Source organism: Amblyomma maculatum, chromosome 1 (genome assembly GCF_055883805.1).
Source record: "Amblyomma maculatum isolate TAMU_Amacu chromosome 1, ASM5588380v1, whole genome shotgun sequence".
In the NCBI taxonomy this organism is placed as follows: Eukaryota; Metazoa; Arthropoda; class Arachnida; order Ixodida; family Ixodidae; genus Amblyomma; species Amblyomma maculatum.
In genome coordinates, this window is record NC_139344.1 from 474,496,850 (window position 1) to 474,510,454 (window position 13,605).

A 13,605-nucleotide genomic window follows, 5' to 3' on the forward strand; every position below is an offset into this window, starting at 1 on the left:
ACACCCATGATGATACGATTGAAAAAGGGCCGCATTATCGTGCATGTCACACCAAATCACGTTACACTGTCACATAACTCGCCAAAATCGCTTTAAAACATTATTCTTCTTAAAGGTCCCCTGAAACGGCCACCAAGAAGCCACTGATAAATGTGTTCAGTGTGTAGAACAAATCCTTTTGAGCATTAACCCAAAGTATAACTCCTTGGAACAAAGGCAGCGATTTATTATTAATTTTTAAAACAGCGTTTTTTGAAATTCGCGGGCAGAGAGGTCGTCACTTGACGGTGTTGCATGGAACTATTTCCTTAAACCGTGACGTCACGGGTGAGTTGACTGGCAAGGCTTGCTAGAAGCTGCCATTCGCTGCGGCCGCTGCAGCCATGATGTCACGGACACACTTCCAGTAGCTGCGAAAGTCATCTGCTCGTGCGCTGCTCGAACTATGTGCGGGCTGTTGTTACACAGCTCGCCGCCCTTATCGGTTAGGCGGCCATTGCCCATCAAGTACAACAACCGAAGCGACGCAGTGATCGGCGGAACGAAGCTGAATTTACAAATATCTTATTTATATAACGTGGTTTCAGGAGTACCGGAGTGTCGTCCGACGAGGCGTCAACAGCATGGTCAAGCATCGCACGATGGCAGCACCTCCTCGACCGCCGTAAACACCGCCGCTGTGGCCCCTCCTCCCGCATACCGTTCGCGAACGACACAGCGGATCGTTAGCACCGATGTCCAAAATAAAGCGTGCTAAAATTTGTTGGCGTCTAGAATACTGAGCCGAATATCAAGTATGAAGCCCTCGTGAGGATCGCTGACCTGCAACAAATTGCTGGTAAGAGCGATAGCCGTGATACAAGCAAGTTTCTGCTCAAGCCAGCTGCCGCTGGTGCATTTCGGCTCATCCGAGCCGCTCGTACTAGTTCTGCGATTAATGCGTCGCCAGAGTTAATTCTATAATTATTTTACTATGGCAGGACTCACATAAGGTAGTCTCATAAGTAGGCGATTTACGACAGCGTTGATCAGGTCCAAAGCGCCGACCGCCGCGGCTTCGAAGCGAAACAATTCAGGCCTAGCGACGACTAGGGACGGTCACGCATGGCGCCGTCGTTCGCCGCGCTCGCGCGCCCCAACCTCGCAGTAATTGTGTGCTGCAACGCTTGCAGCATCCCGTGCTGCAAGCGTTGCGAACTCATGTACTTTCATAGCTAAGGCCGTGCATTTTTTGACGTTCTGCTCAGCAACAAGCCGTTCAAACAATACTGCAGGCAAGACAAGGATTCAGTACGCAGTCGCTGCGCTGTCGGCCGTAATCGAAGACGTTGGGCGGCACCATATTCTATACATCAATCTTTAAACGTGATACAGTGGGCAAATGAATAACTTTGTGAAGCAGACCCGCTCATATGTTTCGCGCATTCGGGCGCCGGTGAGTAGCCTCCGTCAACAGACGCCACCATAACCTCGGTTAACGACGCAAACCGAGGTCGCCAAGCTCGGTTTGCGATAACCGTGGTTAGTGGTGTAACCTTGGTTTGGTCCGCCGCGTTACATGGGCTAACCACAGGTTCGCGGTTACACTAACCGTCGCTGCGCGAACTGGCGAACTCCTCAGGCGTGAGCGAGCGAGGACGGGTTGACGTGAGTACGCCAGCAAGCAAGCGAGCGCGCAGCAACCGGAATGTTGTCGAAGTGACGTATTTCTGGGCGGAGCTTTGAACTGGCTTGTATTCTTTATTTTTTATGGCTCCCTTTGGCGTACGAGTTGAGAGGGAAAATTGGAAGGGTCATTTTTAATCGCCGATATCTCTGATGTTGCAGAAGCTAGATTGAAAATTTTTGCGGGAGAATGATGGGTGCTTCAATATCTATCAGTGTTATGGCGTTGTTTATCCTTCTTGGTGACCCATTTCAGGGGACCTTATATGCTCAGAAAGCCCAATCATTTGATACCCATGATTATAGGGTTAAAGAAAAAGCAAATTATCGCGCATGTCAAGACAAATCATGTTACACTGTCATGTGGCTCAGCAAACCCGTTTTACTGCAATATTCGCCTTATTAAGCTCGAAAAGCCCTTTTATTTGACACCCGTGATGATACGGTTGAAAATGGGGCGCATTATCACGCATGTCACACCAAACCACGTTACATCTGTCATAACTCAGCAAAATCGCTTTACAACAATATTGATCTTATTACGCTCAGAAAGCCCGATAATTTGATACCCATGATTATAGGGTTAAAGAAAAAGCAAATTATCGCACGTCAAGAGAAATCACCTTACACTGTCATGTGACTCAGCAAAATCGTTTTGTGCAATATTTGCCTTATTAAGCTCGAAAAGCCCTTTTATTTGACACCTGTGATGACACGGTTGAAAAAGGGGCGCATTATTGTGCATGTCACACCAAATCACGTTATAGTCACATGACTCACCAAAATTGCTTTACAACATTATTCACCTTGATACGCTCAGAAAATCCAATCATGTGATACCCATGATTACAGGGTTGGTGAAATAGATTTAATGGTCTTGGCTGTCCAGTAACTGTTGGACTGCGACCAGATTAAAATCAGTGGCGGCGAGATTAAATGTATTGGCGCTTGGATTATTTTCTGTGGCGCCCAGATTAAATTCTATGGTGCTATGATTAAATAGTCTGGCGTTTGGATTAAATTGAGCGGGAAATACTGCAGCAACAAACGAAACATTTGCTGGCGCACTTCATAACTGAGCAGCTAGTCTGACCTAATGCGTTTACCTATTTTGACTTGATATATCGATTCAACTGTTGAGTCTACCACTTCAATGCGCTCTAGCAGCGATACTAATTTGGAGTTCAGATTAATGGGCACGACATTTCCGCTCCCTATCTTATGCATATCTATTTATTTTGAATACACCTCAAAGACCCCAGATATGGGATATTGTATGATCCCTTTTGATCTTATGCCTGGGCTGATGAACTCCTGAGCATTGGTTATTTGGTCTGCCAAAAAGGCGCCTTTAGATCACAATAACACGCCTTGACAAGCTTGGTGCCAGTGCAGCTCCTGTGCTTTTTGCCAGCCGTGGGATCTTAGACTGCAGCATGACCTCGATCATCTTGTCTGTTTGTAAATATGGTGGAGGTCTATAGGGGTGGAAGCAGGCTCAGCATTTTGAATCAGCTTTGGGCTACAGAGAGATGGCATTGAAGGGTAGCCTTTCCAATAGTTCATCATTCTTTGCTTCAGCAATGCTGGGGCACATTTTTATTATCTATTATGGCGCATACTAAATTTACTTGTGAACAAATATTTATTATGCTCCATGCTTCCTTCCCTTACAAAAATTTTATTTGTATTAAGCCCAGTGCAAGTTGCATTATATCATTGCCACTGGTGCTGTGACATTGTTCCCATGTTCTGCTAAATTTGATGGCAGAACATCAAAGCAGCCAGTTTGGAGCAGTTTTGGAGAAATATTTCATTTTGGAGCAAGATGGAGCAGGGAAGACAGTTTGGAGCAGAATGGAGCAATTGGAGCAGCATTTCCACCCCTGAGTCAGGCAGGCCATACTTTCACATCTGCTCAAAGTTGCAGTTGTGCTGAGAGATATATGTGCAGTGCAACAAGAATGAAATATGCCACAACCAGCCCTGCACCAGCCTGCAAAAGGAGACTGCCCATTTGTTTATGCCATGTCTATTTAATCTCACTCTTGTGAATAAACATTTGTTTAAAAAGGCAATGCACTGTACTTTTGTCTGCTCTTCCATGCTACTGCTGTTCTTAATATTGCCGCGAAACCTTCAAAACAGTATTTGTTTTTTAACAGCCGCCGGCATACAGGCTTATCAGTCTGATTCTGGACCGCGTATCAGTTCCGTAATCTTTGTTAATGCTCGATGTCGCGAGTCACATCTTTATCAGTTTTGTTGTAGCGCAAGATGCACCGAGATCTGTCTCGAAGGTTCCGGCCACTCGGGTGTCTTTCCACAATGTTCCAGCCCGTGCTGGTAGCTGTTTGCGACATTATCTAGATTGTTCTGTGCAGCCTTTAAATTGAGCGTTGACGAGTGTGATGAGCATTCTTTGTCCGACGACCGACGAGCACGTTTGTTGCTATCGCCGCCGCCGAGTTGCTTAGTTCTTTTGCGGGCGCAAGTTAGCCCAATAAAGAGTTTCTTCAGTGCAATCATCGACCCTTCATTTGTGTTGTCGACCTTGTCACCCCTACGTGACATCTGGTGGAGGTGCTGCCTTTGATCCTTCAAGCGAAGACCCAAGCCGAGTTGCTGTCGCCCTGGAAGACCAGCCTACAGGTCACCGAGCCAGCCGCCGACTTCAAAGCCTACAACCCGAACACGGTCTGCTGCCTGACCCCATTCGATCTCGGAAGAAACGACGCTGACAATGGCCCAGCCTACTACAGCACTGGTTGTTTTCGTCCAACCCCGTGAGGCCCCTTGCTTCCACGGACGACCGGATGAAGGTGCTGGAGACTGGATGGACCTTTTCGACCATGTGGCAGAATTCAACGGCTGGAACGACGCTGCGAAACTCAGGTAGGTCTACTTTGTTCTTCAAGGACATGCCCGAGTTTGGTTCGAAACTCATGAGGCAGCTATGAAGGATTGGGAGACTTTCAAGGAAGCGTTTTTGACTGCCTTTTCAAGCATCGTCCGAAAGGAAAGAGCCCAGGCCCTCCTTCAGTCGACTTCAACTTACTGACGAGCCTGTCCTGGCATACGTTGAGGAGATGAAGCGCCTCTTTCGCTGCGCCGACACTAACATGAACGAAGGTGAGAGAGTCAAATTTTTAATGCGAGGCGTCAAAGAATCGCTTTTTGCAAGTCTTGTCCGAAATCCGCCAAAAACGGTGGCGGAATTTGAAACGGAGGCATCTACTATCGAGAAGACGTTGGCCACCCGGATGCGCCACTATAAACGACCACTTCAGCCGGACTGCTCAACCCACTACCCCAACGCATCTGCAAGCAGATAGAACCTTCGGGACCTCATCCAGGAGATCATGCAAGAGGAGCTCCGCCGAATGCTAGCATCATCGCAACAACCCCAGGTGGCGAAGCTCGCGGACGTCGTCCGTGAAGAAGTTCAGCAGGCGCTGGGCGTTCCTAAAGCGATGACTCCGACGGCTCCAGAGCATGAATCAGCAGCGATGGACTATGCAGTTGCATTATGTCGTCCTGCACCCCGACGCGCCCTCCCAAGCCGAAGCGACCTCTCAAGCCATCGTCGCTACCATCCTGCTTCCGAAAGCCGCCCCTTGGTCCCCGCCCGCCAAGCCTATCAACGACCCCCAAGCCCCAGAAAGTGCGACGCCTGGAGGACAGCAAACAACCGACCGCTCTGCTTCCATTGTGGTGAGGCAGGACACATCCTCCGTCACAGCCCCTGGGCGGCACCAGTCGTTTTGGTCAAGAAGAAAGACAGCACACTTCGCTGCTGCGTTGATTACCGCCGCTTGAATAGCATAACGAAGAAGGATGTCTACCCGCTTCCCCGCATCGATGACACTCTCGACCGGCCCTGCAATGCAAGGTACTTCTCATCGATGGACCTGAAGAGCAGATATTGGCAAATTGAGGTCGACGAAAGAGATCGCGAGAAGACCGCATTCATCACACCGGACGGCCTTTATGAGTTCAAGGTGATGCCATTTGGCCTCTGCTCCGCACCAGCCACGTTTCAACGAGTAATGGACACAGTCCTGGCAGGCTTGAAGTGGCAAATTTGTATGGTATATTTGGACGACGTTGTTGTCTTCTCGTCAAACTTTGAAGACCACCTAAAACGACTACAGACAGTGCTGGAAGCCATCAAGTCATCGGGACTAACGCTAAAAGCAGAGAAGTGTCACTTCACCTACGAAGAACTCCGGTTCCTAGGTCACATCATTAGCAAGGACAGTATTCGCCCAGACCCGGAAAAAACAGCTGCAATCGCACAATTCCCACCGCCTGCCGACAAGAAAGCTGTGCGCCGATTCCTTGGGCTGTGCGCTTATTATCGACGATTTGTCAGAAACTTTTCGCGGATCGCCGAACCGTTGACGCAGCTTACAAAGGCTGACGTACCTTTTAAATGGAAAGCGCCGCAAGGAGAAGCCTTCGACGAACTCAAGCGCCGCCTGCAATGCCCTTCTGTACTTGGCCACTTTGATGAAAACGCCGAGACCGAAATTCACACCGACGCGAGCAGTGTGGGCCTAGGAGCCGTTCTCGTCCAGAAGAGTGCCGGACAGGAGAAAGTAATCGCCTACGCTAGCAGGTCCCTCACAAAAGCCGAAGTCAATTACTCGACGACCGAGAAGGAGTGCCTTGCAATCATCTGGGCCACTTCTAAGTTTCGTCCATACCTATACGGCCGACCATTCAAGGTGGTAAGCGACCATCACGCACTCTGCTGGCTGGCTAATTTGAAAGATCCTTCCGGCCGCCTTGCCACATGGAGCCTACGACTTCAAGAATTTGACATGACTGTAATCTATAAGTCGGGCCGGAAGCATTCCGACGCAGACTGCTTATCCCATGCTCCCGTCGATGCTCCCCTGAAGGACGATGACGACGACGACGCCTTTTTGGGACAAGTAAGCGCCAGCAGTTTCGCAGAACAACAGCGATCAGACCCTGAGCTGAAAGCGCTAGCCGATTACTTGGAAGGAAAGACCGCTTCCCCTCCTGGTGTGTTCAGGCGACATTTATCATCCTTCACGTTAAGCAATGGCCTCCTCGTGAAGAACTTCGCACCCAACAAGACCGCGCAGCTTCTTATAGTGCCTAATACCCTTCGGCAAGAAATTCTGCAGGCGTTGCACGATGAACCCACAGCAGGCCACCTCGGATTTGCGCGCACGTTGCGTCGAATCTAGGAGAAGTATTACTGGCCGCGACTGCCTGCCGAAGTTGCCCACTACGTGAAGACGTGTCGTGAGGGCCAACGACGCAAAACGCCGCCGATCAGACCAGCAGGACTACTAAACCCAATTCCGCCCCCAATCCTGCCCTTTCAACAAATTGGCATGGATCTCCTCGGCCCCTTTCCATCTTCGTCTATGGGTAACAAGTGGTTCATTGTGGCCACTGACTACCTTACACGTTACGCCGAAGCAAGAGCACTACCAAATGGTACCGCGGCAGAAGTCGCCAAATTTTTTGTCGAACAAATTCTCTTGCGACACGGCGCCCCAGAGGTGCTCATCACGGACAGGGGAACGGCATTTACGGCAGATTTGATGCAAGCCATCCTTCACACAAGCCATCGACGAACAACTGCGTACCATCCCCAGACCAATGGCCTTACGGAGCGCCTGAACAAAACGATCGCGGACATGATCGCTATGTACGTCGACGCTGAACACAAGACCTGGGACGCCATCTTGCCGTACATGATCTTCGCGTATAACACGGTGGTCCAGGAGATGACCAGAGCGACCCCGTTTAAGCTTGTGTACGGCAGGAAGCCCACGACGACGCTCGACGCAATGCTGCCGCACGTAACCAGCGAAGACAACCTTGACGTCGCCGCTTACCTGCAGCGTGCAGAGGAAGCCCGAAGACTCGCACGGCTGCGTATTAAAGACCAACAGCGCACCGACAGTCGACGATACAATTTACGACGACGCCACGCAGAGTACAATCCAGGAGACCAAGTGTGGGTTTGGACACCAATTCGCCGTCGCGGATTAAGTGAAAAGTTGTTGCGTCGATACTTTGGGCCATACAAATTCCTTCGCCGCGTCGGACCACTGGACTATGAAGTCATTCCTGACGGAACGTCAGCATCACAACGGCGACGCGCACGCCCAGAAATTGTACATGCTGTACGACTGAAGCCATATTACGCGCGGTAAAGAATCTGTGGTGTTAAAACTTTGCAGTGTTTATGTTTAAGTTTCTTTGTTTTGGAACATCGAGGCGATGTTTTTCTTTAAGGGGAGAGTAATGCCGCGAAACCTTCAAAACAGTATTTGTTGTTTTTTAACAGCCGCCGGCATACAGGCTTATCACTCTGATTCTGGACCGCTTACCAGTTCCGTAATCTTTGTCTGTTAATGCTCGATGGCGCGAGTCACACCTTTATCAGTTTTGTTGTAGCGCAAGATGCACTGAGATCTGTCTCGAAGGTTCCGGTCACTCGGGTGTCTTTCCACAATGTTCCAGCCCGTGCTGGTAGCTGTTTGCGACGTTATCTAGATTGTTCTGTGCAGCCTTTAAATTGAGCGTTGACGAGTGTGACGAGCATTCTTTGTCCGACGACCGACGAGCACGTTTGTTGCTATCGCCGCCGCCGAGTTGCTTAGTTCTTTTGCGGGCGCAAGTTAGCCTAATAAAGAGTTTCTTCAGTGCAAACATCGACCCTTCATTTGTGTCGTCGACCTTGTCATCCCTACGTGACAATATCCAGAGCCATGCCATTTCCATGCTGTTCAACAGCTCAACAACTATGCAAACTTCAGAAAATTAAAATAAATTGAGATTTATTTAAGATACAAAATACTTCTCAAAACCATCTTTTTATAGACATTTTTCTCAGCAATGAGTACTCAGCCTAACATAAAATATCATCACATCTAGTGCTGTGGTTTTCTCATGACAGTGCACAAACTTTGCATTTTTTGTGAACCCACAATGTGGTTGAATCTGCCCACTGCTTCCAAACAAGACTGGGAGCTCACGTGTTGTCCCTCACCTGAGGCTTTTGTGGTGTTCCTCCAGACCCAGTCATGTAGACAAAGTCGTTCCCCTTTGCCTTCTCCTCACTGGAGACACCACCCAAGGGTCGGAAGTTGCCGATCATTGAAATCAGGCCTGCAGTCAGCGCAAGAGAGCCACACTCGAGAAAGAAAGTGGTATCACATTTCTCCCAGCCACGAGGAGAAAAAGATGGGAGAAACTGCCTGGCTTCATATATGTCTTCAAAAGAACTGGCTTGTCCTGGTAGCAGCAAAAGAGAAATGACAAAGAAAATACAACACAAAAGAGGCAATGCAAGTGCCGTGCTATTTTAATTTCTAAGTATGACTTGCCAACCAGCCTAGCACCAAGCTTTACTGAAACTGTGCCAAGGTGTATGCAACTATTGTGAATAAAAAAGATGACAGATTTAGCTTGGTTAGGGCAAAGACCCACTTTAACCAACCCATGAGTGTATGGCAGCCTAGGAATAGCGTGTATCATTCAGGATTCAAAAAATGCTGCCCAAATTGGGAACAACTCCAGGCAAACAAAGTGCCTGGTACCAGTGAATGGGGCATGTAGTGCTGGTGCATTTAAAAGACAAAGCCAATAAGAGCTGCCGACAGCAAGGAGTGGCCCATTACAAAAGAACTGAGGCATAGACTCTAGTACAGAATCATTCCTTTTGCCATATCACCATCAGCTTACCTGATACAAAAAGCACTCTTAACACACACATCACAAGAAGGCCACTGGGACTGCCACAGCTCTCATGCTCAGGAGAAAGTATGTTGCCTTGCAAGGTGACAATATAGAGTTAGAAGCTGTGCCAAGAGAACTTTCAAGTTCAAAAGGCATGCTTAATGTGTGCAGCACAGGAGCCTACTGATGTGAACTGCAAAGATGTCCGGCCATGCACAAAAAGAGCAAGCAGCTGCACACTGATCAAGGGCTAAAATCAGCTAATGGAAAAGTGCTCAGAAAGGCATCTGTTGAGGGGCAGAAAATGCGCTGCACAAAAGTGGTACGCACCATCTGATAGCTGCAGCTGGCCCAGGTACACTTCGGAGAGCACGAAGTCCTTGCTTTTGACAGGAAACTCCCTGGGGCACACGAGGTGAAGAAGAGACACAAAGCATGAGCACCATCCGTTTGGTGGCCAGCAATCTGCAGAGCTGTCTCACATTGATAGGTTGCCTCAATGCACATAGGGGTCAAGGTGATAGCTCCTGAAATGCACTTCTGTTTTCAACATCTGAAAAATTACACCCTAGGCCACTGATATGGGCTACTCCAGGCTCCTTACGGTGCACTAAAGTCTTACAAAACAGGCCTTTTTGTGTGTGTTTTGATTCCAATGAAATGCAGTCATCACAGCCAGCATTGGACCAGAATTGGACACCATGTTCCTGCTCGCTAGCTGAATAGCACTGTTACCAATCCGTTGCAATAATATTAGTCAACCTCAAATTGTGCGTAATTAGTGAGAAATGAAAACTGGGCAAGTTGCAGAGCTGACATCAACGCCCTATGCATGCAATTAGATTCTGACTTTGTTACCAGGCCGTCATGCAACCGTTAGTATTGTCATGTTGTGGTGACAAGGCCGTACACACCAAAAGAAGACACAGGTGTGATGATGCTGAAAATAACTCTTTATTGGGCTCCCGCAAAAGAACTAAGCAACTCGGCGATAGCAACAAACGTGCTCATCGAACTAAGAATGCTTGTCGCACACATCAACGCTCAAATTAAAGACGGCTCAGAATCATCTAGATAACATCGCAAACTGTCACTAGTACAAGCTGGAACATTGTAGAAAGACACGCGAGTGGCCGGAATCTTCGAGACAAATCTCGGTGCATCTTGCGCGACAAAAGGTGCGTCTCGCGACTTCGAGCATTACCAAACAAAGAATACAAAAATGATGCGCGTGCCAGAATCAGAGTGATAAGGCTGCATGCCGGCGGCTGCTAAAAGAAACAAATATAGTTTTGAAGGTTTCGCGGCATTACTCCCCCCTTAAAAAAAACATCGCCTCGATGTTCCAAAATAAACAAAACAACTTAAACATAAACATTACCAAATTTAAACACCACGAATTCTTTAACGCGCATAATAAGGCTTCAGACGAACAACATGAACGATATCTGGGTGCGCGCGTCACCGCTGTGATGCTGTCGTATCGTCGGGAATGACTTCATAGTCGAGTTGTCCAATGCGGCGTATGATTTTGTATGGCCCAAAGTATCGACACAGTAACTTTTCACTTAGTCCACGGCGGCGAACTGGAGTCTAAACTCAAACTTAGTCTCCTGGATCGTACTCTGCGTGGCGTCGTCGTAAGTTGTATCGTCGCGTGTCGGTGCACTGTTGGTCTCTAATACGCAGCCATGCGAATCGTCGTGCTTCCTCTGCACGCTGCAGGTAGGCGGCGACGTCAAAGTTGTCCTCGTTGGTTACCTGCAGCAGTATTGCGTCGAGCACAGTCATGGGCTCCCTGCCATACACAAGCTTGAACAGGGTCGCTTTGGTCGTCTCCTGGACTGCCGTGTTATATGCGAAGATCATGTATGGCAAGATGGCGTCCTAGGTCTTGTGTTCAGCATCAGCATACATGGCAATCATGTCCGCAATCGTTTTGTTCAGACGCTCCGTAAGTCCATTGGTTTGGTAATGGTACGCAGTTGTTCATCGATGGCTTGTATGACTGTATTCTAGGATGGCTTGCATCAACTCTGCCGTAAACGCCGTTCCCCTGTCCGTGATGAGCACTTCTGGGGTGCCGTGTCGTAAGAAAATTTGTTCGACAAAAAATTCGGCGACTTCTGCTGCGGTACTATTGGTTAGGGCTTTTGCTTCGGCATAACGGGTAAGGTAGTCAGTGGCCACGATGATCCACTTGTTACCCCTAGATGAAGTTGGAAAGGGGACAAGGAGATCCATCTCAATTTGTTGAAAAGGCAGGTTTGTGGGCGGAATTGGGTTCAGTCTGATCGGCGGCGTCTTGCGTCATTGGCACTCACGGCACGTCTTCACGTAGTGGGCAACTTCGGCAGGCAGTCGAAGCCAGTAGTACTTCTCCTGGATTTGACGCAACGTACGCGCAAACCCAAGATGGCCTGCTGTGGGCTCATTGTGCAACGCCTCCAGAATTTCTTGCCGCAGGCTTTTAGGCATAACAAGAAGCAGCGTGGTCCTGGTAGGTGTGAAGTTCTTCTTCACGAGGAGGCCATGGTTTAACCCAAACGATGATAAGTGACGCCTGAACACAGCAGGAGGGGATGCGGTCTTTCCTTCTAAGTAATCGACTAGCGCTTTCAGCTCAGGGTCCGATCGCTGTTGTTTTGCGAAACTAATGGCGCTTACCGCTTACCGGTCCCCAAAAGGCGTCTTCATCGTCTTCTTTCGCTGGCGCATCAAAGCTCGTGACAAGCAGTCTACATCAGAGTGCTTGCGGCCTAGCTTGTAGACGATTGTGATGTCGAATTCCTGAAGACGCAGGCTCCATTGGGCAAGGCGGCCGGAGGGGTCTCCAAATTTTCCAGCCAGCAGAGCACGTGGTGATCGCTTACCACCTTGAATGGTCGGCCATATAAGTATGGGTGGAACTTTGAAGAGGCCCAGATGATCGCGACGCACTCCTTCTCGGTCATCGAGTAATTGGCTTCGGCTTTTGAGAGGGGCCTGCTAGCATAGGCGATTACTTTCTCTTGTCCGGCATTCTTCTGAATAAGAATGGTGCCTAGCCCCAGACTGCTCGCGTCGGTATGTATCTTGGTTTCGGCGTTCTCATCAAAGTGGACTAGCACAGGAGGAGACTGTAGCCAGAGTTTAAGTTCTTCGAAAGGTTCTGTTTGCAGTGCTTTCCATTGAAATGGAACGTCTGCTTTGTAAGCTACGTCAAAGGCTCGGTAAGGCGCGAAAAGTTCTTGACAAATCGGTGGTATATGCGCACAGTCCGTGGAATCGGCGCACAGCTTTCTTGTCACCAGGCTGGGAAACTGCGATCGCACCTGTTTTCTGTGGGTCGGGGCAAACTCCCTCCTCGCTGACGATATGACCCCAAAACAGCATCTCTCCGTAGGCGAAGTGACACTTCTCTGCTTTCAGCGTTAAACTCGAGGACTTGATTGCGTCAAGAACTGTTCGAAGCCTTCTCAGATGGTCTTCAAAGTTCAAAGAGAAGACGACAACGTTGTCTAAGTACACTAGACAAATTTGTCACTTCAAGTCAGCCAACACGGTATCCATTACACGCTGGAACATCACTGATACAGAGCAGAGGCCGAATGGCATTACCTTGAACTCGATGAGGCCGTCTGGCGTGATAAACGTGGTCTTCTCGTGGTCTCTTTCGTCGACCTCAATTTGCCAGTAGCCGCTCTTCAGGTCCATCGATGAGAAATACTTAGCGTTACAGAGCCGGTCCAGAGTGTCGTCGATGCGGGGAAGCGGGTAGACATCCTTCCTAGTTATGCCATTCAAGCGGCGATAATCAACGCAGAAGCAAAGTGTGCCATCTTTCTTCACCAAAACGACTGGTGCCGTCCAGGGGCTGTTCGATGGCTGGATCACGTCATCACGCAGCATTTCTTCAACTTGATCGCGTATGGCCTGGCATTCTCGCAGCGATACACGTTAGGAGCTTTGACGTAGCGGTCGAGCGTTTTCGTCTGTGATGATGCGACGCTTTGCCAACGAAGTTTGCCGCACCTTTGACGCTGAAGAAAAGCACTCGCTGTAGTTTTCAAGAAGAGTGCGAATCCGGTCTTGTCTGTCTCGGGGGAGCACTGGGTTAATGTCGAAATTGGGCTGCTTGGCTCAGTTGGGTGCATCGTCTTCAAGTTGGCTGGGGAGGGCGAAGACTTCTCGGGTGTCCGCTAGCTCGTCAAGGAAAGCAATCATCAT

General features: G+C 49.0%; 1 protein-coding gene across 6 annotated transcripts in view; it reads right to left on the reverse strand.

Moving 5' to 3' along the window:
• Window positions 1–13,605, reverse strand: part of LOC146210003 (transmembrane protein 43-like) — a 124,839-nt gene that overhangs the window by 48,293 nt on the left and 62,941 nt on the right. For all 6 annotated transcript variants that reach the window (XM_084606108.1, XM_084606118.1, XM_084606127.1 and 3 more), the window contains 2 exons: window positions 9,727–9,797; window positions 8,708–8,826 (listed from right to left, as the gene is read on the reverse strand). In XM_084606108.1, coding sequence (XP_084462234.1) covers window positions 8,708–8,826; window positions 9,727–9,797 — 190 coding nt within the window. The remainder of the gene's footprint in view (window positions 1–8,707; window positions 8,827–9,726; window positions 9,798–13,605) is intronic.